Source organism: Mirounga leonina, unplaced genomic scaffold (assembly GCF_011800145.1).
Source record: "Mirounga leonina isolate KUSES-001 unplaced genomic scaffold, KU_Mleo_1.0 Mir_151, whole genome shotgun sequence".
NCBI classification, from domain to species: domain Eukaryota; kingdom Metazoa; phylum Chordata; class Mammalia; order Carnivora; family Phocidae; genus Mirounga; species Mirounga leonina.
In genome coordinates this window covers 36,904,782-36,931,482 of record NW_023270377.1, presented here as the reverse complement: position 1 = coordinate 36,931,482, position 26,701 = coordinate 36,904,782, and the positions used below count along the sequence as shown (strand labels likewise).

The following is a 26,701-nucleotide window of genomic DNA, read 5'->3' as shown; positions in this document are numbered from 1 at the left end:
GATCCCAGGTTCTGGGATCAAGCCCCGCATCGGGCTCCCTGCTCAGCGGGAAGCCTGCTTCTCCCTTCCCACTCCCCCTGCTTGTGTTCCCTCTTTCACTGTGTCTCTGTCAAATAAATAAATAAAATCTTTAAAAAAAAAAAAAATTCAACCAGTAGAAACACTACTTGAAGAGAACAAACCTTGTGCACATATGGTCGAACTAAGTCATCAAGTTTGTATAATATTCGATCAATAACTTTGACAAGTAAATGACGCTCTTGATCCTCAAGTGTAGGAGACATCAGGAGAGGAAGAATCTGATTAAACAAAGGACCAGCTCCAAATTCACGAGCTTTATCAGTAATCTGACGCAATGCGGCCTAGGGTGGAAAAAAAGAGTAAAAGGTGTGTTCCTTTATAATTAAGCATTCAGAACATGCAAATTATTCCATGATTTTCTATAACAGTATTTTTAGTGTAAACGTCACAGATATCTTACACAGTGTAGCCTGAGTGCATTCCCATCAAATTAGTCTGAAGTCTGAACTCCTGTAACTGAAGTTCATTGTTTTCGGTTAATTCAAAAAAGGGTAATTTAGTAGAATTTAGTAGAATAATGGAGCCACAGGATACAATATAAAACTCCTTAACTTCTGCTAAAGCAATGCCCATTTTCAAATTACATATGATACTAATGTAATTCCTCACATAATTCTACTAATTACCTTAGTGTCTTCAGCATGTTTTAAAGGCCCTGAGAACAAAAAGGAGAATCCCATTTTTCAACATCCTTATTAGCATAAAACGGTTTGATTAAAAAACTAAATCCCTCATAGTACACACCTTTCTTTCTCTTACACTATGCCATTGGTAAAGATGAAGAGATTAATTATTAATTAATTATAAATTCCTAACATAAAATTATAATGAACCTGATGATTTAGTGAAGTGGTACTTACCTTTCTCATTGGAGGTGTTCCATTCTTAATTTTTAAAAGCAGCTTCATTATTTTTCTCTCTTTTTGCTCTTCTGGACTAAGTGTTGATTCATCAACATCAACCTATTAGTAAAAAGAGAAAATGTAAAGGTAGATTAAGATATTGCAATTTGTTGGGTGATAGACACTGGGGAGGGTATGTGCTCTGGTAAGTGCTATGAATTGTGCAAGACTGCTGAATCTCAGATCTGTACCTCTGAAACAAATAATGCAATATATGTTAAGAAAAAAAGAAGAAGAAGAAGGTAGCGGGAGGGGAAGAATGAAGCGGGGGAAATCGGAGGGGTGGACGAACCATGAGAGACGATGGACTCTGAAAAACAAACTGAGGGTTCTAGAGGGGAGGGGGGTGGGAGGATGGGTTAGCCTGGTGGTGGGTATTGAGGAGGGCACATTCTGCATGGAGCACTGGGTGTTATGCACAAACAATGAATCATGGAACACTTCATCTAGAACTAATGATGTAATGTATGGGGATTAACATAAGAATAAAAAAAAAAAAGATATTGCAATTTGTAAGTCCTAAATAAAAAGCAGTACTTTAGTTCTGTTATTACTACTCACCAAAAGTTTATCAAAGTACTGAATATCATCGGGTTTTAAAAATGGAAGATTTCCAGATGGCTGGTCATTAACACTTTTCATTGTTCTATCTTCAGTTTGCATGTGGAAACCAGTCATGCCGCCCAAAGGTGTTGGAGTTGCTGTCAGCTTTCGAGCTGGAGTTCGAATAGGAACATAACCAGCTGGAGGGGGAAGTACCTAGTACAGTTAAAAGATAGTTTAGGATTTTCTTGACTTTATAAAGTTTCATTATGTTATATAATAACAATGAATTAATATTTGCACTTAAAATATCTTAGTTTATTAGCCAGAAGCTTTTTGCTTGGAAACAAGAATTAACATTGATCCCATCCTTCTATCTTATGTTTAAAATCTGTATGACAACCATTCATATTTCTCATCTAATTAAAATATAAATTAAGAATATTAGGAATGTGGGAAAATGAGATACCTGAAGCGGGCTTATGAAATTCTGATCACTTTCAAACATTAACCTATATAAACATGCTGATGAGCTGATAGGTCATAAATGGAAATAAGCTCACAAAGTACACATAATAAAGGGTTAATTTTAATAAAATGAAAACCCATTCAAATAAATCTCTGCACTTTTATAAAAGCAAAGAATCTTAATATTTAAGTTGTTTGACAAAAATGAGTTGTGTATAAAACTAAATTCATAAAAACCAAAAGTAAAATATTTACCAAAGCCCTATAAAATACACCATTTGATTAAACCAAAAACTTCACCTAAGATTCACTAAGAAAGATTTTTCTCTCCTATTGATATTAAGGAAATCAATGACTGCAATTAAGAAGACAACAGTAAGTTGTAGAAGGTCTATTCCCACAGCATTATGTGGAGGCTAAAGAAGTTTAAAGCAGAAATTCATGCACACTTAAAACACTCTAATATAAACCTAACAAGGGGAAAAACATACAAACTCTTAAAAAGCAGCAGGCACTGGCAATATAAGGCTCTATAAAGGCCCTCTAGATGTCCTAGGTTCCAGCTAACTTTGGACTACCTTTAGACCAGCAAATGGTTCCTGAGTCCCAGGTACTTAGAAAATTCTGTAATTCAAAATAAACTTCAAGTTGCTATGGTAAAGAGAATATTCTTTGTGTTTATTTGCAACCCAGGAACTTAAATAAACAAAATCTTGGGAGGCACAAAGTAAAATAACTATGATCTAATGTGAGCTTAATCCTGCGACTGTTGATAAACTACAGCAGCAAGCTATTCCATACCACCAAGGCAGGAGTTCTCAAAGTATGGTCCTAGAAGTCCTTATAATTTCTCACCTTCCAAAAGTAATAAAAGCTTCATGTCATTCATTTTTTCATCTCTATTACCTTTTGGAACTGAAATATACTTGGAAATAGCTAAAAGAATGGAACAGCAGTAGTAAATTTGGGCAGGGCCAATACAAACTTGACCAATTAATTTCTTCACAGAACATTTAAATAAAATTCACATCCTAAATATTACCACACTGGTATTTGTTATTACCTTATATCCTTCTGGGAACATAGCATCTAATTCTTCATCAGAAAGTGGGCGGTTTCTCTCATCAATTTCTCTTTCCCACCGCCAAGCCTGAAGCTGTTCAGGAGTCATACTCATTATGTGACCTACCAAAAGAGCAAATTGCTGTTAACAATCTATAGTGCAAGTCTTCTTTTTTAAGATTTTATTTATTTGACAAAGAGAGACAGCGAGGGAGGGAACAGAAGTAGGGGGAGTGGGAGAGGGAGAAGAGGCCTCCCGCCGAGCATGGAGCCCGATGCGGGGCTCGATCCCAGGACCTTGAGATCATGACCTGAGCTGAAGGCAGCTGCCCAACTGACTGAGCCACCCAGGCGCCCCTATAGTGCAAGTCTTAACATTACATAGGCCCTTGGGATATAAGACAGTTAACATCAATTTTAATTGCTTTGTTATTATAAATTCAAACCAAAACTTTTTAATCCAGTTATTCTTGCTAAAAATAGGCATTAATAGCACACACAATACCTGAGAGAAAAAAAATTCAAAATATTTCCAGGAAAAAAATTATTTCCAATGGGAGATTTTCTACCTGGAGTAGGGGTAGCCATGTTCATTGCTGGTGTGCCAATTGGTGTCTTTCCAGGGGTCAGAACAGGAGTGCTTCCACCCATCTGACTAGCCGGTGTTTCATCCCAACGTGACTTTCTTTTACTGGCTCCAGGAGTTGGTGTTTCACCAATTGAATCTCCACCTCGATCGGTTCGAGGAGTCTCAGCCCATCCGCTTCCATGCCCAGGAGTGTCTTTTAAAAAAAAAAAAAAGTAAATAAATAAAAAATTTTAACCACTGTCAAAAAAAATTACTGTTTATTCTCAAAGAGCTAACATATTAAAACTGGTCAAGTTCAAAAACAGGATATTCTTAAAATGGAGACCCATTTAAAGTTTAAATTTTCATTTCGTATTTATCCTCCCACATTATTTTTTGTTTCTTTCCCACTGATTACAAAAATGTAGTAGCCACTGACGAATAGAAAAACAAAAGTATTTTTTTAACCAGGCATAACAGCACAACCAGAAGACAGCCACTTTATGCATCTTGAGCTACTTCTGATTTCTCTGTACAGTTGGATTACTCCACGTGTACAACTCTAAACTGCTTCTTTCATCCACCACATGTTGAGCATTCTCCCCTATCATTAGAAATCCTTTATAAAATTTTAATGTAACAGACGTACTATTAATATTAAGCCTTAACTTCTCACAGCTAATCTCATGAAGAATTAACAAACCATAGGTTTAAAGAGTTTACACACACACACAAAAACAAGAGATTTAGACAAATTTATACAGACAGAAAATAGAGGTTACCAGGGGTTGGGAGGAGGAGGGAATGGTAAGTTATTGTTTAACGGGTACAGAGTTTCTGTTCAGGATGATGAAAAAGTTCTAGAAATGAATAGTGGTGATGGTTGCCCAATACTACAAATGTACTTAACACCATGAACTGTACACTTAAAATGGTTAAATGGTAAATTTTATGTTTTCAAGAAGGGAAAAGAATTCAAGCATATGCTCTCCTTAGTTCTTTATCTATCCCCCAAAACGACTGATTATTTACCTTTCTACCCAGGACTAGAGATGTGAACAGGTTTCCTCCTATAAACATACCATTCATCAAATCATTATTTCACCTAAACACACACCAAGATTCCACCAGAAGTACCTCTTTCTGTTTTGGGGGTCTCATCCCATCTGTTTTTACGAGCACTGGAAGTTGCGCCCCCATGGCCTGGTGTTGCATGGCCTGGTGTATCCCCACGTCCAGGAGTAGCAGCTCCCGCTGGTGTGTGACTAGGTGTAGGATCCCATATTTTTGAGCCTGGGGTTGCTCCAGGAGTCTCACTTCCCTTTGCACGACCTGGTGTCTCGTCCCATCTTAAGGAAGGGGTATGTCCAGGGGTCTTAACAAAGCAAAAAAACACTTTATTTCACATACCTACACAGCCACATAAAAATAACTAGAAAATTTCTATCAAAAAAACTGTTAACAAATATTTTAGTCTTATTCTGTATTAATGAGAGTAAATTACCCTGCTTAAGAAACACCTACTTTATAGCAAGTATGTTTGACTAAAAACAATGTGAAGGGGTTTTTTTTGTTTTTTTTTTTAAGATTTTATTTATTTATTTGAGAGAGAGAGAATGAGAGACAGAGAGCACGAGAGGGAAGAGGGCAGAGGGGGAAGCAGACCCCCTGCCGAGCAGGGAGCCCAATGTGGGACTCGATCCCGGGACTCCAGGATCATGACCTGAGCCGAAGGCAGTCAGTCGCTTAACCAACTGAGCCACCCAGGCGCCCCAGAAACAATGTGAAGTTTTAATTTGGAGCAGTGAAAAAGCCCTAGCTTAAAAAAAGAAAATGGAGTTTTGGGTATGAGTCTTGTATATACCATTATTAGCTCCACAACTTTGAGAAAATCACTAAGCCTTCTCTGTCTATATGTGCAATAAAAAAATTTCAGCTTTAATTATAGCAATACTTCCCAAACTGTGCTTAGAGACATATATCTATGAGTTCTCACTAAGAAATACTATTTTTGTGTTTTTTTCAGTTTCATGTGTGTGTTTACTCTAAGTATGTTTTGGACCACCTGGGTAATTATCTTGTAACTAGATACTGCCACATGATTTCAAACCCTGAGATTTACAATCACATTTGTAATATTACTCTAACTAATGCTGATAAGATTAGTGAAAAAAAGATTAGAAGTAGAGTGAAGTAATCAAAGTTTCCATTATAGTTCAAACAGACAAGGAATAGGTGATGCAAGGTAGCAGACAGCCCATGGTAACAGAATATTGTGCCTTACTTTGATACTATATTGTCTGCACTCTGCAGGTTCTTCTGTTGGCTTCAGTGTAAGCCAAACAAAATTTGTACTTAAGACGCATAAATATTCCACCGGTTTTATATTATACTTTTATATATTTAAAATTGGATGGAGGCACCTGGGTGACTCAGTCGTTAAGCATCTGCCTTCAGCTCAGGTCATGATCCCAGGGTCCTGGGATTGAGCCCCGCATTGGGTTCCCTGCGTGGCAGGGAACCTGCTTCTCCCTCTCCCACTCCCCCTGCTTGTGTTCCTTCTCTCTCTGTCAAATAAATAAATAAAATCTTAAAAAAAAAATTGGATGCTCTATCCAACACAAGAATTCTGTTTAGCTTTATATTCGCAAATTTGCATAAATACCATAACAAATTTAAGGCACAATATTTGTTTTCCTTTAAAAAGATTCTATGGGGGCGCCTGGGTGGTTCAGTTGTTGGGAGTCTGCCTTCAGCTCAGGTCATGATCCCAGGGTCCTGGGATCGAGCCCCACATCGGGCTCCCTGCTCAGCGGGAGGCCTGCTTCTCCCCCTCTCACCCACCCCTGCTTGTGTTCCTGCTCTCGCTCTGTCAAATAAATAAAATCTTTAAAAAAAAAGATTTTACGTATCACTCAGGGTTGAGAAATTTTCAATTGGTGAGTGAAACACATAAATTGTTCAAAATTTCATTTTTGGCAACTGCTCCTCCTGCTGATCAGGTAGGAGATAAAACTTTTTCTACTATCCATTGTAATTCCCACAGTCCTGATTAGGATGGAGCTGTGTTAAACAAGCAGAATGAAAGAAAACATCATCTGAAACTCAACAGTTTTATAAGACAGACATCAACTCTTTTAAGATTTTATTTGACAGAGAGACAGCGAGAGAGGGAACACAAGCAGGGGGAGTGGGAGAGGGAGAAGCAGGTTCCCGCTGAGCAGGGAGCCCGAAGTGGGGCTCGATCCCAGGACCCTGGGATCATGACCTGAGCCGAAGGCAGACGCCCAACCGACTGAGCCACCCAGGCGCCCCCAGACATAACTCTTGTGTCTAGTTTTCATGAGCATACAAATACACAGCAGCACAAGTTTCTCTTTCCCAGTTTTTAAAATTAGCATTATCAACCACAGAATTAAATTTAGTAATAATAAGGAGTGCCTGGGTGGCTCATTCTGTTAAGTGTCTGCCTTTGGCTCAGGTCATAATCCCAGGGTCCTGGGATCAAGCCCTCCATCGGGCTCCCTCTCAGCAGGGGAGTCTGCTTCTCCCTCTCCCTCTGCCCCTGCTTGTGCTCACTCTCTCTCTCTCTCAAATAAATAAATAAAATCTTCAAAATAAATAAATAATAAATAAATTTAGTAATAATTTATATTCTAAAGAGCCAAATCCTCTCATATACCAGCAAGCAAATGGGAACTCCTCAGGCTCTACCTTAAACTCAAGTGTTTGGAAATTATTAGGTTCATTATATCCCAATTCTGGGTTTGGGAATATACTGCCAGTCTATAAATAAATCTGCAGTAGTCTATGCTAAAACAGTGACTTAGGGGGCACCTAGCTGGCTCAGTTGGAAGAGTATATAACTCTTGATCTCGGGGTCATGAGTTCAAGCCCCACGTTGGGTACAGAGATTACTAAAATAAATAAACTTTAAAAAAAAGTTAGTGATTTAGACTAGGGTGGTGGAGACAGGTCATGAATGGTGGTTAGATCCCAAATATATTTAAAGGTGGGGCCAACAAAATTTATCTATGGATAAAACTTGGGACAAGAGAGTAACTATTGGATGACACTGACATGACTCTCTAACATGGGAACAGGCTGGAAGGGGTGAGTGAATAGAGAAAATCAGTAATTTTATTTTAGAAAAACTCACTTTGAAATATCTATTAAACATTCAAATAGAAGTGTGAAGTCTGAGAACCCAGGACATGTAGGGGATAGATTTGTACATTTGGGAGTAGTCTTATAGAGATGGTATATGAAGACAGGAATGAGATCTTAGGGAGTGCATTTAGATAGAAAAGAGGTCCAAGGACTGAGAACTAGAAAACCCCAAAGTTAAAGGAAGCTGAGGAAGATCGAGCAAACAAGACTGAGGAACAGGAGTCAGTGAGTAGAGCATTAAGAGAATCAAGAGAGACTGAAGTCCAGAACCTAAGAAAAGCGAATCAAGTAATGGCAAATGCCACTGATATATGACAAGATCTATGATATGATGATATAGGATATGAGGATTGAGACTTGGATCTTTTTGGATCTACCAAAAGGAGGTCAAGTGACTTTGACAAGAGATGTTTTGGTGGAGTGGTGCAAGCAAAAGACCAGATAAGCAGAGACTGCAGGTATAGACAACTCATTCAAAGCATTTTGCAGTAAAGACACAGAAATGAGATGGTAGCTGGAAGGGGATGTGAGATCAAGGGATGGTTTCCTGCAGTTTTTTTGTTTTTTAAAGAGGAAAATGGGTACAAAGTGTTTGCTGATAATAGCCTGAAGTACAGAGAAAAAAACTGATGTTACACAAAAGTCTCTGAGTAGTAAGAGGGGATGGGAAATAGTATATAAGAAGCTGTTCAACCTGCACTGACAACTCAGAAAGAAAAGAGTAAATGAGAACAGACACAGGCATACTGGTAGATTTCACAGTGGGAACGGTGTAAGTTTTTTTATTGTTTCTACTTTGGAAAGGAAAAATAGGAAACAAAGTCATCAGCTAAAAAGCTGTTAAGGAGGTATTATGTTTGAAATTTTCCCTGGGGGTGCGGGGGATTGAGAATTACTGCTTAATGATTACTGTTTGCTCAAGGTAATGAAAAAATTTCAAAATTAGTGGAGATAGTTGTACAACATTGTGAGTGTAATTAATGCCACTAAATTGTACACTTTAAAATGGTTAAAATGGCAAATTTTATTATTAATATTTTACAATTTTTAAAAATTTTAAACAAATGAAAAAATAAAAACAACCCCTAAAGACGTTCTCTAAGAAAATAAACTGACCAAGGAAATGCAATAGCACTACCCATGTGACACCAGTGGCCAGATGTTTAAATTACCACCTAGAAAATGAAGAAGATCACTATATTGTACTCAACCTCCACTATGTGACATACTGAAATGTTTTAATATTCCAAAAGGGACGTTCCTTTATTCCAGGCTATGGACTGAACTGTGTCTTCCCCCCAAAAAACTTATGTTGAAGCCCTCAACCACCAATGTGACTATATCTAGAGATTAGGCCTTTAGTAAGGTAATTTAATGCGGTCATAAGGTTAGGGCCATAACCTGGTAACACTGGTATCCTTAGGAGAGACACAAGAGCTCGCTTGCTCTCTCCATGCACATACACCTTGATATTGACTTCAAGTCCCCAGAACTATGAAGAAATAAATGTCTGTTGTTTGAGCCACCTGGTCTGTGTTCACCTGATGTCAACAAGAGTAGGCTAATACACTCCATGTGAGAGGGAAAATCTAAAAACAATAAAAATCGTCATTAAAAATAAAAATAAATTACCTCTGCTTGATCCCAACTTGACAGCTTTTTGGGAGTGGCACCAGGAGTCTGATCGGCTGTTTGATCCCAACGCCGTTTTCGTTTTGAGGGAGGCTGGGATGCTGCTGCTCCATTGACAACTTTTAGTTCTCCAGCTTTAGCTTTTTCTGCTAGCTGCTGCCTAATTTCTCTCTACAAATATTTCAAAAATCACTGAGTATTGCTAAAACCTTTTCAACATATTTTCATATATAATCAGCACAGTCATTTCAATTTAATGTCATTGTCTTCACTCATTCTGCTTTCTATGCCACTGGGAGGCCTTTCCTCATTTCCCTTTCTTTTCTGTATTTCTAGTTTTATACAATGTCTTTCTGTGCAAAAGATGAGCAACTATGCAATTTATAACACAGAGCACCCTACTTTAAAAACAGTGAAGTAAAATCTTCAATAGTGGAAAACCAAAATGCTTTCATTAAAAAAGTTTTATTTAAAACTCACATAAACTGCAATGCACACTATGTAGTAAGATAGAAAAGTGGCAAAAAATGGAAACTTACAAATTATAACTATATAAATATTCTTATACTTATTCCATGTAACAAATTATATATTCGTAATAAACTTATAGAGGCTTACTGGTAGAACAAAATGGAGCAATCACTGCAGGCCAGTAAGAATCCTTCAGAATTCTCCACCCATATCCAAACTGAATCTTATGGAAGATTTAGAGGTTTTTCAAGGAATGATTTAACTATCTGACTTTTCCCTTAGCCATCTATTTCAGGCACACACCACCAATCCTCCCCACAGATACAGCCACCATAAGATAACATGTCTCTGGGTGTGTACATATACATATACATATATGTGTACACACCCAGACAGATAGCCAAGGGGCCAAGGACTAGAAAAAGATATAGAAATATGAAAAGTTTAATTTGGGAGGCAGCAGAATTTTGGGTAAAGTTTCTTTCTCAACTTAGTTTTTATTAATACTATTAAAATATTACTTGTGCAGCAAATAAAAAGGAAACATAAAAGTCTCTCAATCTGAACTTTCTATTACATTCTTTCACCACCACCAAAATAAAAATCGGGCTCACACACCTCTTCTTTAGTTAAATGCTGTTCTCGCATTACATCCATGTAAGTCCTAGCGTTCATTTTAGGATCAGGGGTCTTCCCTCCTGCAGAAAAGAACAGCAACAGGACAAGAGTACAATAAATAAAAGATAATTAGGTTAAATTGATTTATCTGCCCTGCTCTAATATTATGTTATTCCATAATCATTTAATTTATTTTTTGATGGAAAACTTTAATAATTATACATCTTACTTTTTATTGAGTTTGCTGATCAATTTAACCTGTTTGAACACAAACATATCTACAGCAGTTTAAAACAAATATTTTAATGCATATAAAAACAAAATGACAGCACAGTTTAGAGTCTTCAGAAGTGATGGGTTCCTGGGTTGCTAATCCGGAATACGTACACTTTCGTGCCTTTGTCTCCATCAGCAGTTCTGACTTCAAGCAGCAGAATAGAAGCCTAGAAAATTATCTCTTTACCATTAGTAACACTTTGGAAAGATATTTATATTCAAAACATTACCTGTTGCAAGCTGTTAAAATCCTGACTACAAATAACTATAACTAGATAAGTTCTCCATACAATGTTCTAAAAACAGTTATAGTTTAGAAAATCTGACTTTTAAAATACACCTATAATCTTACTCTGATGTCATGTTACTAAAAAGGGCTTCATTCTTTTTAAGTTTTGTTGACCCAAAAACATTTTTATTTTCTTAGAAAGTAAAAATTACAACTGGAAACATATTACTTGAAATATATTACTTCTACCGGTTATGTTTCACACAGAAGAAAAGTGGTGTACAAAGAGATGTGTTAGTCTCTTGGTTCAAGTTTCAGTATTTGCTTTCAAACTTCAAAATATTTTAAAGAAGCCCAAACAGTACAGAACAAGATTCACAGAGGCACACTATGTTTTAGAAATGTGATAATCAGCTATACCAATAGTATAGCATCACAATTTAGGAAAAAATAATAAAATTCTAAGACATTTCCTATGCTGAAGATCATGCCCAATTGATAGTGTCATTCTTTCTGACACTAGCTCTGATAAGACTTCCTTTGGAATACTTTTTCACCATAATCTAGAGAGGATGTGTTGAACTGCACCCTTAAGAATGCAGACAGGACTGGCATATAGCAGTACTGCTGTAGGAAAGAAATTAAGGACAGTTAGTATGGGCCTGTGAATTCTGACATACATGTTTAAATCAATTACAATTATGCAAGTAAAAAAAGAATATCCCTACTAATTCATGCAGGCTGAAAGTCTAATTTGTAAACCTGCAGCAGAATCTAATTCTAAGAAACAGGCACCTAATTTTGATTTTGAAACTCACCTGAGGAAAGCTTCCATCAGGCTCACTCACTATGCCCCTTGTGCTGACCTGCACACTAAAATTAGCAAAACAGACTCCAACTATTAAAAATATCAAAGTCTTTGTATACATACTTTTGTTTTAACTTTAAGTATGCTTAGAGCAAAGTAGGTGCATTTACTAAACTATATTTAGAGCAATATGGGGGGAGCTCTAATGTGAGAAACAGTTTCTCAAAAGTAACAAGCCCAAAAGTCTAGGATTTGGAATGAAAACTTTCAATAGCTTGAAAGTATTTTGAGCAGAAAAACATATTTGTTCAAAGTATAGAAAGCGTACCCAAAACAAAAGTAAAAGAAAAACCTTTAACCCTTTGCGTTTCTATGGCATTGGCTCATTATTTTCTTGTCCTTCTACCTGGAAAGAAAACTTGCATTATAAAGATGAAGAATATGGCATCTGTGACTTCAACCAAATCTATACAAATCTATAATAAGGGGGATTTTAAAAAAGAAAAGCAAATTCATAAGCATGCCAAAAAAAATCAAAGGGCTAAAGACAACTTAAGACAAATAAATTCCTGAAAACTTATAGAAAAATGGGAAAGAATTACCATCTGCAAAAGGATCAAGACGCTCTGGGGATATTATCATGGTCCGCCTGTGCTTTTTGTATTCATCCTCCCGGTCAGCGATCTTCGGAGGTCGGTGCTCAGCAAATGGATCATACTGAAAAGAGGTATGTCTCATTTAATAACTACTTTATTAAATAACCAAAGAGAATATCATATACAAAACCCAGAACATTAGAAAACATGTAAAAATGTTTAATACCGACTAATGAAAGAAATATCTTCTATCATTTTATGGATGTTAAGTTGAAAAAATAAGACATAGGGAAATGAGACAATATACACTGTCAACATTTTCATACTTCATTTCTTCATGAAATGATTACCTTAACAAATAAACTAAGTATTACTTCTAATCCTCCCCAATCAACTCTCAAGACATTCTAATAACTTGATTTCTAAAATATGGGGGCTTCCACAGGAATTGAGACATTCAGTTTTCCTTAGCTGAATAAACTCTGGTTTTAATTTTTAAAAAGGGCTGCGAGGGGAGAAGAACAAGAGGAGAGTCACCTGTTCTGTAGATTGCGGTATATCATTAAGCAATGCCACAGGGGCATGATATCCCGGCTTCTTCTGACCAAGCAAACTTGTAGATGATGAGTAGTCATCGTCATCCTGCAATGAAATACCCCCCAAAAACCACCAACAAAATGTCAGAACTTAAAAATTAAAAAGCATATACAGATTCAACATGGTATCAAAAGATTTACTGGCAAAGTGGTGTCTAAACCTTTGTTCATAAAACTTGTAAACACCTAGGTTTTCTTTCAAATCACTAACCTTTTAAAAAAATTAAATTTAGTTCTCTTTACTTTTAAAAACATTAAACAAGGAATGATTTCTATGGAAGCTAACTAAAATAAGGTAGGTATGGACTAAAAAAAGCCTGAGCATTTCGTTTTCTCACAGAAAGCATAATGAAATTTTTCAGGACATCTGGGTGGCTCAGTCGGTTAAGCATCTGCCTTCGACTCAGGTCATGATCCCAGGGTCCTGGCATCAAGTCCCACATCAGGCTCCTTGTTCAGCGGGGAGCCTGCTTCTCCCTCTCCCTGCTCTGCCTGCCGCTCCCCTGCTTGTGCGCTCTCTCTTTCTCTCTGACAAATAAATACCTTTTTTTTTTAAGATTTATTTATTTATTTATTTGAGAGAGAGAGAGAGAGAGAGCATGTGGGGGGGAGGGTCAGAGGGAGAAGCAGACGCCCCGCCGAGCAGGGAGCCCGATATAGGACTCAATCCAGGGACTCCAGGATCATGACCTGAGCCGAAAGCAGTCGCTTAACCAACTGAGCCACCCAGGCGCCCATAAATAAAAATCTTCAAAGAAAAAGAAATTTTTCTCGGGCTCCCTGCTCGGCAGGGAGTCTGCTTCTCCCTCTGACCCTCCTCCCTCTCATGCTCTCTGTCTCTCATTCTCTCTCTCTCAAATAAATAAAATAATCTTTAAAAAAAAAAAAAAAGAAAGAAAGAAAAAGAAATTTTTCAAATTTGGAAACTACAAACAGCTTATTTAGAACTCTCCAGTTTCCTTTTTGTTGTTTTAAAGATTTTATTTTTAAGTAATCTCTACACTCACAACCCCAAGAGTCTCATGATCTACTGACTCAGGCAGCCAGGTGCCCCTTGTTTTTTTAACTCATGTTTAACTACACAAATAAAACATAATTAATTTTAAATGTATCTGTTTCCCTAGTAGTACGTTTAAACAGACTAATGTTATACTGTTACTTTACTACTATAAGAAATACAACAATGGATTAACTCCCAAGATTTTAACACCTCATTTATTTTATTCAAAAATGAAATCAAAATTTCCCCCTTAGCTTCTAGAAATTGTACCTTTGGAACTTGAAAATTTTTCTTAAAAGAAAAATGTGCCAACTATAAAATAAAATGTGGTTTGCATTTCATAAAAACAAGTGATAAAATCTATATACATAAAACATTTATTACTGAATCACACAAAAAATAAACAGCCACTTCACCAAATCTGGATGTTTGGAATGGTCTGACAAAATAAGCTATGTGGACTATATAAAAACACTTTGAGGGATGCACTTCAAAACGAGACACGGTCATCCTCCAGAGTAATTAAAAAAGGCCATTCCATTCTTATTAAGATGCCAAGGGGATGGAACGCCCAGGTGGCTGAGTCAGTAAGGCATCCGCCTTTGGCTCAGGTCGTGATCCTGGGGTTCTGGGATCAAGTCAAGTCCCACATCGGGATCGCTGCTCAACAGGAAGCCTGCTTCTCCCTCTGCCTGCTGCTCCCCTTGCTTGTGCACACTTGCTCTCTCTGACAAATAAAATCTTAAAAAAAAAAAGATACCAAGGGGAAAAACACAGCATCAAACACAAATCAAAAGTCAAAAGTGGCAAGGACAGATGGCTATCTACAATAAAGTAACGTCTCATGCTGGCTACTCTAGATAGAGCTTAGGAGGTAACAAGCAGGGTTTATTTTACAATAGTTAATGATTTGCAGGTTCTTTGCTGGATAAACAAACTAGTTTTAACATAAAGATTCATAAAGTTTTAACATAAAGAACTGATCACTTCCGGAAGTTTCTGGACCTTAGAGAGAAAGGACACCTTCAATAGTTTTATCCTCCAAAAGAACGATTTCCCAATCCCCCAAATCTTCCCAGATTAAGTAAGATGAGTAAAACAGAAAATTCCCTTATATTTTTGTTCATCAAAGAAATGCTTGACTCTTGTATACTCGATAACTCACATCTTCAAGTTCAGTTGCAGCAATTGATGTCACATATCCAGCAAATCGGCTGTCACTTCCACCATAAATTTCCTGGTCATAATAACCTGTAGAATCAAGGCCCACTCCTTGAGCTTCATCAAGAGCTGCCTTCTTGCCTTGAATTTCTCGAATCTGTGCTTCAATATCTGTAAGAAAGTTAATATAAGCTTTAATTTTCCAAAGAGACCCAAAACAATGCATTTCTCTAGTAGGAATTATCAAAGTACTCTTCTAAACACATAAACTTTAAAATAACTATAATACACAAGAAGTTAGTAGAACTATACCTAGTACTGACTTACTTAATACATCTACACCTCAACAGACAATACTTGTACACAGAAGAGATGCTTACCATTGCATCAACTACAAATTAGAACAGGTTACCAAAGTTTAAATTGTTGAATTCTAAACCTTTCCCCAAATGAAAAAATAATACTGTCAATGTTGATTAGGGACCAAGAACAATACTCAAGATCATTTAAACTCAACAATACCAGAAATGCAAAACCAACAGTACTATGGAAAGTGGTTCTCAAACTAGAATGTGCAATAAATTGTCTATAGATTTTGTTAAAATGCAGTAGGCCTTGACCAGACCCAAGTTTCTGCATTCCTAACAAGTTCTCAGGTGATGTCCTAAACACCTAGGATCACACTTCGAAGAGTAAAATAATAAAGGATAAAGTCTAAATTCTTTATAGCCTAGAAATTCAGAGCCCTACCCTGTTTGGCTGCAACCCCCATGACATTAGTTTTATGATTAAGAGTCTGAAGAAAAAAAAAGTCTGAGCTCTGGAATCAAAATGTCTGCCTTCAAATAAAGGCTTTCTCTACTAATTAATATGTTATTTCACCTCTGTGTCCCAGTTTCCTACAACGTGTTTTTTTAAAAGGATTAAATGAGATAATGAACATGAAACTTAAGCATTCCATGAATGAATTAACTCTTGCCAGCTCGTTACCTTCAACTGAATTAAAACCCTTTGACACTAGGCACTTTAAAAAAGCTCATTTACTAGTTTGCAAGGACCAAAAGGAAAAAGATTCAAATGGCACAATGCAAATAACCAACCCACACCCTCAGCAAAGGGAGAAAACCCTCTGTAGTTCAAGATGGGTGTGGTTTAAAGCAGAAAATGTAATAACATTATCTAGTCCAAAGCGCAGCTGGACCACATTTCCCCAGTAAGTGGGAGCAAGTCTCAGAAACTCAAAATAACGGAACAGGTTTACCACTGAACCTTAGCAGCTCCAGTTTGTAACCACATCTCAAAATTCTTATCATGTATCCAGAGCACCACCATCTCCACAGTTACTACTTTTTCCGGCATCTCTTCCCTCAAAACTGTTACAGCAGCCCAGGCAGCCAGGGGCCCCCATCATGATCAATCACAAACAGAAATATCCTGATGTAAGCTGGGTTATTTTACTATTCTACTTTTGTTTCCGTTTGAAGTATATATTTTTTAAAGTTTTAAATCCACATTTGGTCCCTTCCCTCACCCCAAGAATTTTTGCCCTGAAATACAGAAGAAACCAGAATAGATAGCATGACTGGCTAAGGGGTGAGTGGAGATTAAAAGTCTTCATTTTTTTTCTTTCTGAACATTTGCATTTCTGAAATGTCTGAGGCTTAAAAACAATGTATGGATCACTTTTAAGTAAATAGGTTCTTTCATTGGACCACAAATGCTACTGCCATCAGGATCCAGACAGGACACACTAATGGGTAAATCAGGCCAGCCAAATAATCTGCCATCTCCCCTCTACAGCATCAGTCTAGTCTACTAACAACCTACACTGAAATCACCTGGGGCCCGTTACAAGGACTGAATCCAGGCCTCAGATACATTAAGTTGGAACCACCCACTGAAGAGTCCAGGCTTCTACATTAGCAACAAACACCCCAGGAAACTCTCCAATTCCAGCCCCGGCCTGCCCTTACCAAAATTTCCAATTTAGGACATGTTATACTTTTTTCTAGCTCATATAGAACAATAGCCCCCCCACCACCACCAAAAATAGGAAAGGGGTGTTGTTTCAAAAAACTGCATATGTATGGTAATACATATTGTGCAGTTTGCTCTCCTCCTCCACACACACATTAATACATCACAGTTTTATTTTCCTTTGAAAGGATTTTTCCAGTCCAAGTTTTCAGCAGCTAGTCCTTTATTTGGATAATACAATTTATTCAGGAACTGCTTTCATCTACTGAATCTTATCTACTGATTTTATGTAAGGACTGGCAACAAGAGTTTTCTAATTACAAAAGTACTCAAAATATCGAATTCGTTTGTATAAAAAGCCTTGTATCATGACTGGATTCCTATTAAATAAAATTCAGCAACAAAATTACCTAGGGCTAGGCAGCTCTTTATAGTCAATTAATTCTGAAGGGAGTTCATTACTAAATTTCTACAAGTTGTATAGTTCAATGTTTACATGCAAACCAGGTGCTATGTATCTGCTTGAAACTATGGATAAAAAGCCTAAAAGCTCGTGGGTTGTTTGTGCACTGTAAACTGCAGCACATTTACACAAACATCACATTACCCACAAAACTGAGACAACAGTTTCCACAACACTCAGCAGTTACACAAATGACAGAATTAAAAACTAGAAAACTCAATAATTTAATAAACTGTGCCAAAATATGAAACATAATAAATTCAAATATTTATAAGCAAACAAATGTATCATTACATTTATAAACAAGGTAACTGTGATATTTTGTTTACAAAATAAATAAAATCTGTGGCACAAATACCGCAAAATATTAAGAACCAGTATATCTGAGCAATGGGATTACACTGGGTTCATTATACATTATATTTTTTCCTGTACTCTTCTGTATGTTACACTATTTCATAATTAAAAAGTAACTTTCAGGGCACGTTCTGCATGGAGCACTGGGTGTTATGCACAAACAATGAATCATGGAACACTACATCTAAAACTAATGATGTAATGTATGGTGATTAACATAACAATAAAAATTAATAGAAAAAAGTAACTTTCAATCTGTAGAAGTCATTAAAAGTAATTTTTCCAAATTTTATAAACATTTTGCATCTCTGGGAAAGGCTAAGCTGTCTCTAGTTTCTTATTTTCAAAGCTGTCTCACACAAATTATAGCTACGGTATGCAGGTATTCCTGCATTTTCTGAAATACGAACTAAAGATCATTTCTGACAACAAATGTGTAAGATTTGCTAGCAACAGCAGAAAAAAAAAATGAGGGAAGACACCAAAAAGAATAACCAGAGGTCCAAAATGTTAAATAAAAGACTTGAGGAGACAGAGAAAGGAGGAAATGTTTATGCTAATCTCTTCCTACTTCAATTATAACCAACATGAATAAATCCTCTGTTCCTGCCTAATCCCTTTCCAATTCAGACTCCCTGTAGTTGAGACATTCAGATGTGAAGATAAAGAAAAATGGATACTGTCTGCTAGTGACTGGACAAGAAGAGACTAGGACCTCCTCATGGCCACACATAAGACTGCCAAGAGCTGGCACTCTAATCCATGTGAACCCATAAATATTCTAGTCTTCTTGATGCGTGTATCAGTATTTCTCATTATCAAGTAGTATTCCAATGTACTACAGCATCCAGGTTGCTTGCAGTTTGTAGAGATTACAAATAAGGCTGCTATAGAACATTCATGTACAGGTTTTTATGTAAACATGGGATTTAATAGTACTTGTGTAAATACCTAGTTCTATAGATTAGTATCTAGTCTGCTGGGTCTTAAAGCAGTGTATGTTTAATTTTATAAAAAACTTACAAAGCCCTTTTGGTGGGTTTACTCACGTAAGTTTGAGAACAGAAGACAGCTGAATTATTCCATGTAACAGAGGAAGAATCATTTTGAGAGATGAAATGGAGGAAATTAAAAGAACAAGTAAAGTGAAGAAAAGCTGGGAGCTAAATGAGATTAATAAAATTCCAGCTTAATGGTGTTAAAAGGGGGGTTTATCAGGAGACAGATATATCTAAAGTGAATTTCTATATTATCTGAATTTCCAGATGAAAGCTTCACTTCTGTTCCCCACACAACCCTCCCATCTTCAGTAAAATCTATGGAGTGGGACTTTCGGTTACTAATGCTGAAAACTTAAAAACAAAGCAGGAATTCCCTATCTTGAGAGCAGATTTGGAATCTTAAAACTGAAGTTATGGGTTGTCCTTCAAATTCCCAGACTTGGCAGTCTAGTACTGATTTAATTAAAAAAAAAAAAAAAAAAGATGTCTTAGACAAGAAATCAAAGCACTAGTTAAGTATTAGACTTGTATTTAGGGGCACCTGGTTGGCTCAGTTGGTTAAGCCTCCGACTCTTGGTTTCCACTCAGATCACGATTGGGGCATGCTCAGCACAGAGTCTGCTTAGGACTCTATCTCCCTCCCTCTCCCTCTCCCCTCCCCACTGCTTGCGTATGCGCACATGTGTGTACGTGTGTGCTAAAAAAAAAAAATTATCTGACTTGTATTTACGAGAGTCTGCAAGAGCCTCACTGAAGGAGGAGCCTTGAGGGTAAACTGTCGAGAATGAGGTTTTTCTCAAGTTGGTATTCCTATTTTAAAGTACGAATATCACAAGGACTCAAAACTATTTCAGATAGGAATATCTATGTAAGAACTGTGACAGTACATTCATTGCCATTAAAATTATAGGGGCAGAGGCACCTGATTTTGCAAATCCTTTGTTAAGGTTTCCTTGCCATGGCTGGTCCAACCTAACCCTGAAGTATGATTTCAGAACCGTGTTCATTCCTAAAGCCAATAATTTTCTTGGCGCTTCCCTTGCTTGTGGGCCTCCAGACATCTTAATTGCAGCAGTAGTTGTGGGAGAGTCTAAGAAGGTGTCGTGGGTATTTTCTCTGCCCTCTTCCCCTGTTCCTGCAGACTATAGGAAACTCTACAGGACAAAGCTGCTGCAACAAATACATTGCAAGGAAAAAGAAAGATGGAGGAGGAAGATAAAGATTTAAGACTAACTGATGTATGGACTTTATTTGGAACTTGATTCAAATGAACTGGAAAAAAAATTTTTATAAGGCAATCAATAAAATTGAACACGATATTTTGTATTAATTTTAGGTGCAATAATAGTATTTTTTTTTAAAGATTTTATTTATTTATTTGAGAGAGAATGAGAGAGAGCACATGAGAGGGGGGAGGGTCAGAGGGAGAAGCAGACTCCCTGCCAAGCAGGGAGCCCGATGCAGGACTTGATCCAGGGACTCCAGGATCATGACCTGAGCCGAAGGCAGTCGCTTAACCAACTGAGCCACCCAGGCGCCCAATAATAGTATTTTTTAAAAGTTTTTACGTTTTAGAGATACACACTGAAAAATATATGGATAAAATAATATGCCTGGTATTTGCCTCAAAATAATGGGAAGGGTGAAGGGACCAAACACAGATTAAACAAAAGTGGGCCCATGTTTATAACTTTGAAGCTAGGTGATAGGTGCAACATGGGGGGGGTCATTTCACTATTCTATTTTTGTATGTCTACAGTTTTCAATAGAGAGTTAAAAAAAGAGGCGCCTGGGTGGCTCACTCGGTTAACCATCTGTCTTCGGTTCAAGTCATGATCCGTGTCCTGGGTTTGAGCTCTGCATCAAGCTCTCTGCTCAGTGGGGAGCCTGCTCCTCCTCCCTCTCCCTCTGCCTGCTACTCCCCCTGCTTCTGCTCTCTCTCTCCCTCTTTCTGTCAAAGAAATAAAATCTTAAAAAAAAAAAAGTTTAAAAAAATATATAAGCATGGCTCCTTAAGTTTTGCCCTTTTTTCTCATTCTTGGTTCTTCTTCTAGCCCCTTGAAACCAAGGCCTCTGATCCCATGCAACAGAAAAATAAAAGCTCTCTCTCCTCTGAAATGGAGTCCTCTGCTGGATGTAAGGAGAATTTTTTTTTTAGCCCTTTTATGAAATATCTTCAATCTTAAAAGTCCCAATTCTCAATCTTCGTCATTACTTTTCCTTTTCTAGTTTTATTTATTTTGCTAACTGATGGTAAGGTAAAATCCTAATAAACATTAAGATATAAACACACATTTCAAAACTAAATTTGCTCCAATGACCTACAGAAAATAAATGTCATTATTCGACTGAAATTCCTCTTTTTGAAGGGGATTTCTGATCCTAGGAATGCTATCAACTCTCAGAGAACAAATCCTTCCCTAGAAGATTAACATTAATTAACAGTGTGAATTAATAAAATTTGTGAGCTAGCCCACTCGGTATCTCAATTCATTCAAAAATGATTTCCATTCTTCATTTTCTTAAAAATTACATTCCTTTTATAATCAGAAAAAAATGTGATAAATATTAAAATTACAAACATTTTTTCAAAAAGATTTTATTTACTCATTTGAGACAGAGAGAGAGAGAGAGTGAGTAGGGGGAGAGACAGAGGGAGAGGGAAAAGCAGGCTGAGTCAGGAGCCCGATGTGGGGCTCGATCCCAGGACCCTGGGATCATAACCTAAGCCGAAGGCAGACGCTTAAGCATCTGAGCCACCCAGGTGCCCCTAAAATTACAAACATTTTTGACATAAATACATCAAATGTTTTAACTGGGAGTTGAGTGTGACTTCAAAAGAATACTGCAGAATTGGGGGTCTTTTAAAAGATGGGCAACATCTACTGTTTATTTTTTTTTTAAGATTTTATTTATTTGACACAGAGAGCACAAGTAGGCAGAGCAGCAGGCAGAGGGAGAGGGAGAAGCAGGCTGCCCTCTGAGCAGGGAGCTGAATGCAGGGCTTGATCCCAGAACCCTGAGATCACGACCCGAGCCCAAGGCAGTCGCTCAACCAACTGAGCCACTCAGGCGCCCCAACCTACTGTTTATAATTTACACTAAGACCTAAATATCCAACTCTGATACAAAACACCACTGGTCACGTCTGATGCAACTGTTTAACTGCTCCCCACCGATTCTGTCTCTCTACTGGTTTCCACTTCCGTGCCTTTTCTTTTTTCCATGCCCCAGATAATGCTAATCCAGCATGCAGCATTTTCTCCTCCTTGATGTGTCTTATTCCTCATTTTTAATTTGGATTGTTTTGAATGTTCTAATCACCATTCATTACATGTTACAGAGGCACAGCCCCTGGATGTTACTTACTGACACTTTAGTCTGGTTCATAAGTGTTATCTATTCTCCAACAGGCAGAATCAAGTTGTGAGCAAGGATTTCTCACATATGACACCTCTAAAAGACATCCAGAAAATAGCAAGTATACTGTGTATCCCAACTTTCATCCTTTTCCTTAAACAAAGCCCCAAAACTAACTATGGTGGTAAATTATTTTACTGAACACTATAGGTATCAATTCCTAAGTTATTAATCCCTAATTAGCACTACTTAAATCAATTCTTAAATAATTACAGAGAAAAATCTTTTTCAGAATCTTTAAGCAATTTGCTTTCCTTTTTATTTTTACTAGCAACATTCATGCTGGAAGTCTACAAAACCAAAACAGTAAGTATTCTGAGCACAGAAAAACAAAAATCTCAGAAAATGAAGAATACGATGACTATTCCAGACATTCTAAAAGCAAAAATTTAGGGAAAAAACCTTTTTCAGCTTTGTGATCCCCCCAAAAATCCATTCAAGAGACAGTGGCAAAACAAGCCAATATATGAGATTTTAGGATAATCCATTTTCCCCATTCCAAGAGGAAAAAGAGTGTGTTTCCTTGTTTGTCAAAGTCAACAATATGTGAACTGCTGGATAGCAAGATTATGCACATTAATAATTGTATACACTTGACTCAACTTAATATGCAGAAAGGTCCAAAAGATTTTACTGATGTGAACCAGTCTAGCTCTTTTTAGATTTCAATACTGGAAAATATAAGCCACCAGGGTAATAAACAATCAGGCTGCTTAAAGAGGACGTTAAGGGCTGATCCTAACAGAAATATTCAAAAAAGGGGCGCCTGGGTGGCTCAGTCCTTAAGCGTCTGCCTTCGGCTCAGGTCATGATCCCAGGGTCCTGGGATCGAGCCCCGCCCCATCGGGCTCTCTGCTCCGCGGGAAGCCTGCTTCTCTCTCACCCACCCCCCTGCTTGTGTTCCCTCTCTCGCTGTGTCTCTCTCTGTCAAATAAATTTTTAAAAATCTTAAAAAAAAAAAAAGAAATATTCAAAAGGAGTAAGCATAAAAAAAAAAAACAGTTATCAGTTTGGCTCAATGATGGGAACTAATAACCTGTGAAAAGAACATATAGGATGGAACAATAACCTACTTCAGTTTGAATACAGTATTTAATTCACAAAATTCAAGTAAAAATTACTGATGCACCCATTACTTTAAAAATAAATTACAAAACACAATAAAGTCTTTACGAGCAACATTACTTAGGATAAAAAGATTATATAATCTTCTTTACTTAAAAAAGTACTTAAAAAAACATGATGGGGGCGCCTGGGTGGTTCAGACGGTTGAGCATCAGCCTTCTGCTCAGGTCATGATTTCAGGATCCTGGGATCGAGCCCTACCAAGATAGAGTTCCTATACACAACAATCTCAAAGTGGATGAGAAAACCTTAACACAATAGGATAGTCTAATAAAGTATTTATAAAGTGCTATAGTAGCACCAAAAAGAAAAAAGAAAAAAAAAAACCACCAAGAATTCTGCTCCAGGTTATCAGAGACGACTTATTAAGTGAAACAGAGATGCACCATAAAGGACTACAGTTCTTTAGAAAAATATGAGGGGGGAGCCCGGGTGGCTCAGTCCTTTAAGCGTCTGCCTTCGGCTCAGGTCATGATCCCAGAGTCCTGGGATCAAGCCCCACATCGGGCTCCCTGCTCAGCGGGAAGCCTTGATTCTCCCTCTCCCACTCCCCGTGCTTGTGTTCCCTCTCTCACTGTGTCTCTGTCAAAAAAAACAAATAAAATCTTAAAAAAAAAAAAAAAAAGAAAAAATATCATGAGGGAGTAAGAAACTATGTAAATATTACAGTGTACTTCCACTGAACATTTATCATCTTCTATCTTATATTCACAATGATGGACAGTGTCTTGTACACAGCGCCCTGATATTAACTGAATACTCCTAGGCTTTCTTTACAGCATCAGATAATTCATATTGACAGCATGATTCCAAATAAAATAGCAAATTTGGCCAGTGAATTTCAATATTCTATAGACCAAAGCTTTTCACTGGGCTTCAAAAAAAGCAGGAAAACTGATCCAAACTTTGATTTTCCTATCCAAAAGTATCTTATGATAAAAGTAACAATAACAAGTAATCAAAGCCACAGAATGCCCCAAATGAACAATCTACTCCTGAACAAACAAGAATAGCAACATCTTTACATTTTCTAACTATTTTGCAAAAGGTATGTCTGAGTTAGTCTAATGACAGAAGAGTAAGTGCCGAAAAAAACCTATAGGGTTAAAACAGTGTTTAAATCTAAATACCTGCCAAGAATAAGAAGAATATTAAAGTCATTACCAATTAATTAGCATGTTTCAGAAGTTGCAGAAAGCTGGACTTCAGTTCTAGTGGATAACACAATTATTTGATGTCATTCACATTCTGGTCCCAGTCAATGTTTCCAGATTCGTCTACATTTTCCCTCCTTGCAGTGCCACAGTTCACTACTCAAACACACTTTTCACGACTCCCTGCCTCTTACAAGATGTTCTCTCAGGCTCAAATGTGCTCCCCTAATTTAAAACGGACTGATCCTTTTAGGCAGGGACACGTCATCTCCTCTATGAAATAGTCCTAAGCATAAATTAATCACTCCGTTACCCAGGATCCCAACATATTGCTTGTATTTCTATTTAAGCACTAATTTGCCTCATAAAAGAATGAAAAACGTATACACATCCGTTTCCCCATTAGCCTGTAAAACTTTTGACGGCCTTACTCTTTGTTACTTCACAGACTCATACTGAGCCAGGCACTTGGAAACGACGAGTGAAATCAAAGTGACTCTTGGAAGCCTCGCGTTTGATGAACACTTCAGATTCCACGTCAGAAATCAAGGAATGCACCTCCAAATTCCCATGCTTCATCTTTTCTTAAGTGACCCTATTTCCTGCCATTTCTGGGTACTGGATACTCCCTAAAAGACTCCGGCGTATTCTCAACATTTCCCTAATTTTGTATTCTCCGTATTCCATAAAACGATCAAGTACCTCGAAAGCTTTGGCCATTAATAAAAATCATGTGCCTTTCCTTCTTCCACCAATAATCAGTCTCCAAAGGAAAAAACCAATATATTACAACTGATCAAGGGAAGAAAAACCACTAGACTTTATTCCCAAATCACTTCGTATAAAAAAACAACAAAACGAAGTATTTTAGATGCCTGAAGACACATAAATTAGCCAAGATTAAGAGGAATGGGCCTCGGTTAGGCTAAACTCGATCTGGGGCTGCCTGAAAAGCGGCTGCCGTATTTCAGTGCTTTCCTGACTCTGCTATGCACAAACTGTGCGGACAACAGTTCCGAGAGGCGAGTGAGACTTTTGGCTTCCACGCCCGTTTCCCCGATCCCCTGCCCTGGACTCCTCGTTGGCGAGCCGTTTGAACGAGGCCTTCTGGTCAGAAAAGAGAAGCAACTCTGAAGGAACAAGACCCAAACACGGAACAAAGCGCCTGCCAGCGATGTATGAGTAGGACGCCATTACGTGGGGCAGTGGCCTGCGCCGCTAGCGCGGAGGAGACGACCGGGACCCCTAAGCGCGGGCGCAGCACCCCACAAAAGAAACCACAGACCGAGGCAAAAACCTAGGAAAACAGAGTCTTGGCAGGCTAGGCAGCAGAGAAGACACATAACCATAGGAAGAGGGCTTACCTTCGTGAGTCTTCGCGATCTTCGCCATTTTGTCCACTCGAACACACAGACGGAACTGGCGCTCCCAAGAACTTCCGCTCGCCGCCGCTGCCACGGAGAAAAATAGCTGGGGAATGCTCTCTGCGCATGCGCCAAGCGGGAGCGCGCTCCGTCGGGTGACACGTGACAGAGGAGCCACCTAGATGGAACAGAGAGATGCATTGTGGGGGAGGGGGAGGAGCCAGGACTGGGCCCGGAGGCGGTTTTCCTGGTGGATCAGAAAAAGCCTAGGCAAATCTTGGTGCTTTTAAAGTGAGTAATTTTGCCCTGGAGGAAAGTGGATTGTGCGAGGACAGTTAATAGTTACTGTAAGAAACACTACGGGTTTCAGGGCTGGAAGAAACCTCAGACCGTCAATTCCATTTTCCCAAATCGACCGGAAGGTGTCTTGGTGCCCGACGAAAGCTTTCCTTAGCATCTGTCTCAGCTGTTCCAGTGGTTAGTTGTGCAAACAGTCATGTAACAGTAACATCCTTCGCACAGAAATTCAAGGTCATTTTTCTTTCTTTTTAATAATTACCATTTGGGTAGGAGTTTTGTTTACAACGTTATTTCCAAACACTGTTGCACCTCACAAATAACCAGTAAAGTGGACAAGTTGTTGCTAATCCCCTTTAAGA

At 37.9% G+C, this 26,701-nt stretch overlaps 1 protein-coding gene across 4 annotated transcripts in view; it reads right to left on the bottom strand.

Moving 5' to 3' along the window:
• Positions 1 to 26,204, bottom strand: part of SF3B1 (splicing factor 3b subunit 1) — a 39,331-nt gene extending 13,127 nt beyond the window's left edge. The window contains exons 1-12 of one of the 4 annotated variants that reach the window (XR_004679629.1): positions 26,043 to 26,171; positions 15,186 to 15,352; positions 12,962 to 13,066; positions 12,431 to 12,545; positions 10,516 to 10,595; positions 9,427 to 9,597; positions 4,762 to 4,999; positions 3,626 to 3,838; positions 3,058 to 3,179; positions 1,545 to 1,742; positions 942 to 1,043; positions 183 to 362 (exon numbers count right to left, since the gene is read on the bottom strand). Coding sequence is in view for 3 of the 4 variants with exons in the window: in XM_035007471.1 (XP_034863362.1) it covers positions 183 to 362; positions 942 to 1,043; positions 1,545 to 1,742; positions 3,058 to 3,179; positions 3,626 to 3,838; positions 4,762 to 4,999; positions 9,427 to 9,597; positions 10,516 to 10,595; positions 12,431 to 12,545; positions 12,962 to 13,066; positions 15,186 to 15,352; positions 26,043 to 26,070 (1,719 nt within the window). In the remaining variant the exon portion in view is untranslated. Of the gene's footprint in view, positions 1 to 182; positions 363 to 941; positions 1,044 to 1,544; positions 1,743 to 3,057; positions 3,180 to 3,625; positions 3,839 to 4,761; positions 5,000 to 9,426; positions 9,598 to 10,515; positions 10,596 to 10,723; positions 12,370 to 12,430; positions 12,546 to 12,961; positions 13,067 to 15,185; positions 15,353 to 26,042 lie in introns of those variants that run through there. The other 3 variants (XM_035007471.1, XM_035007472.1, XM_035007473.1) reach the window with 3 other exon arrangements.
• Between the last annotated feature and the right edge of the window lie 497 nt (positions 26,205 to 26,701).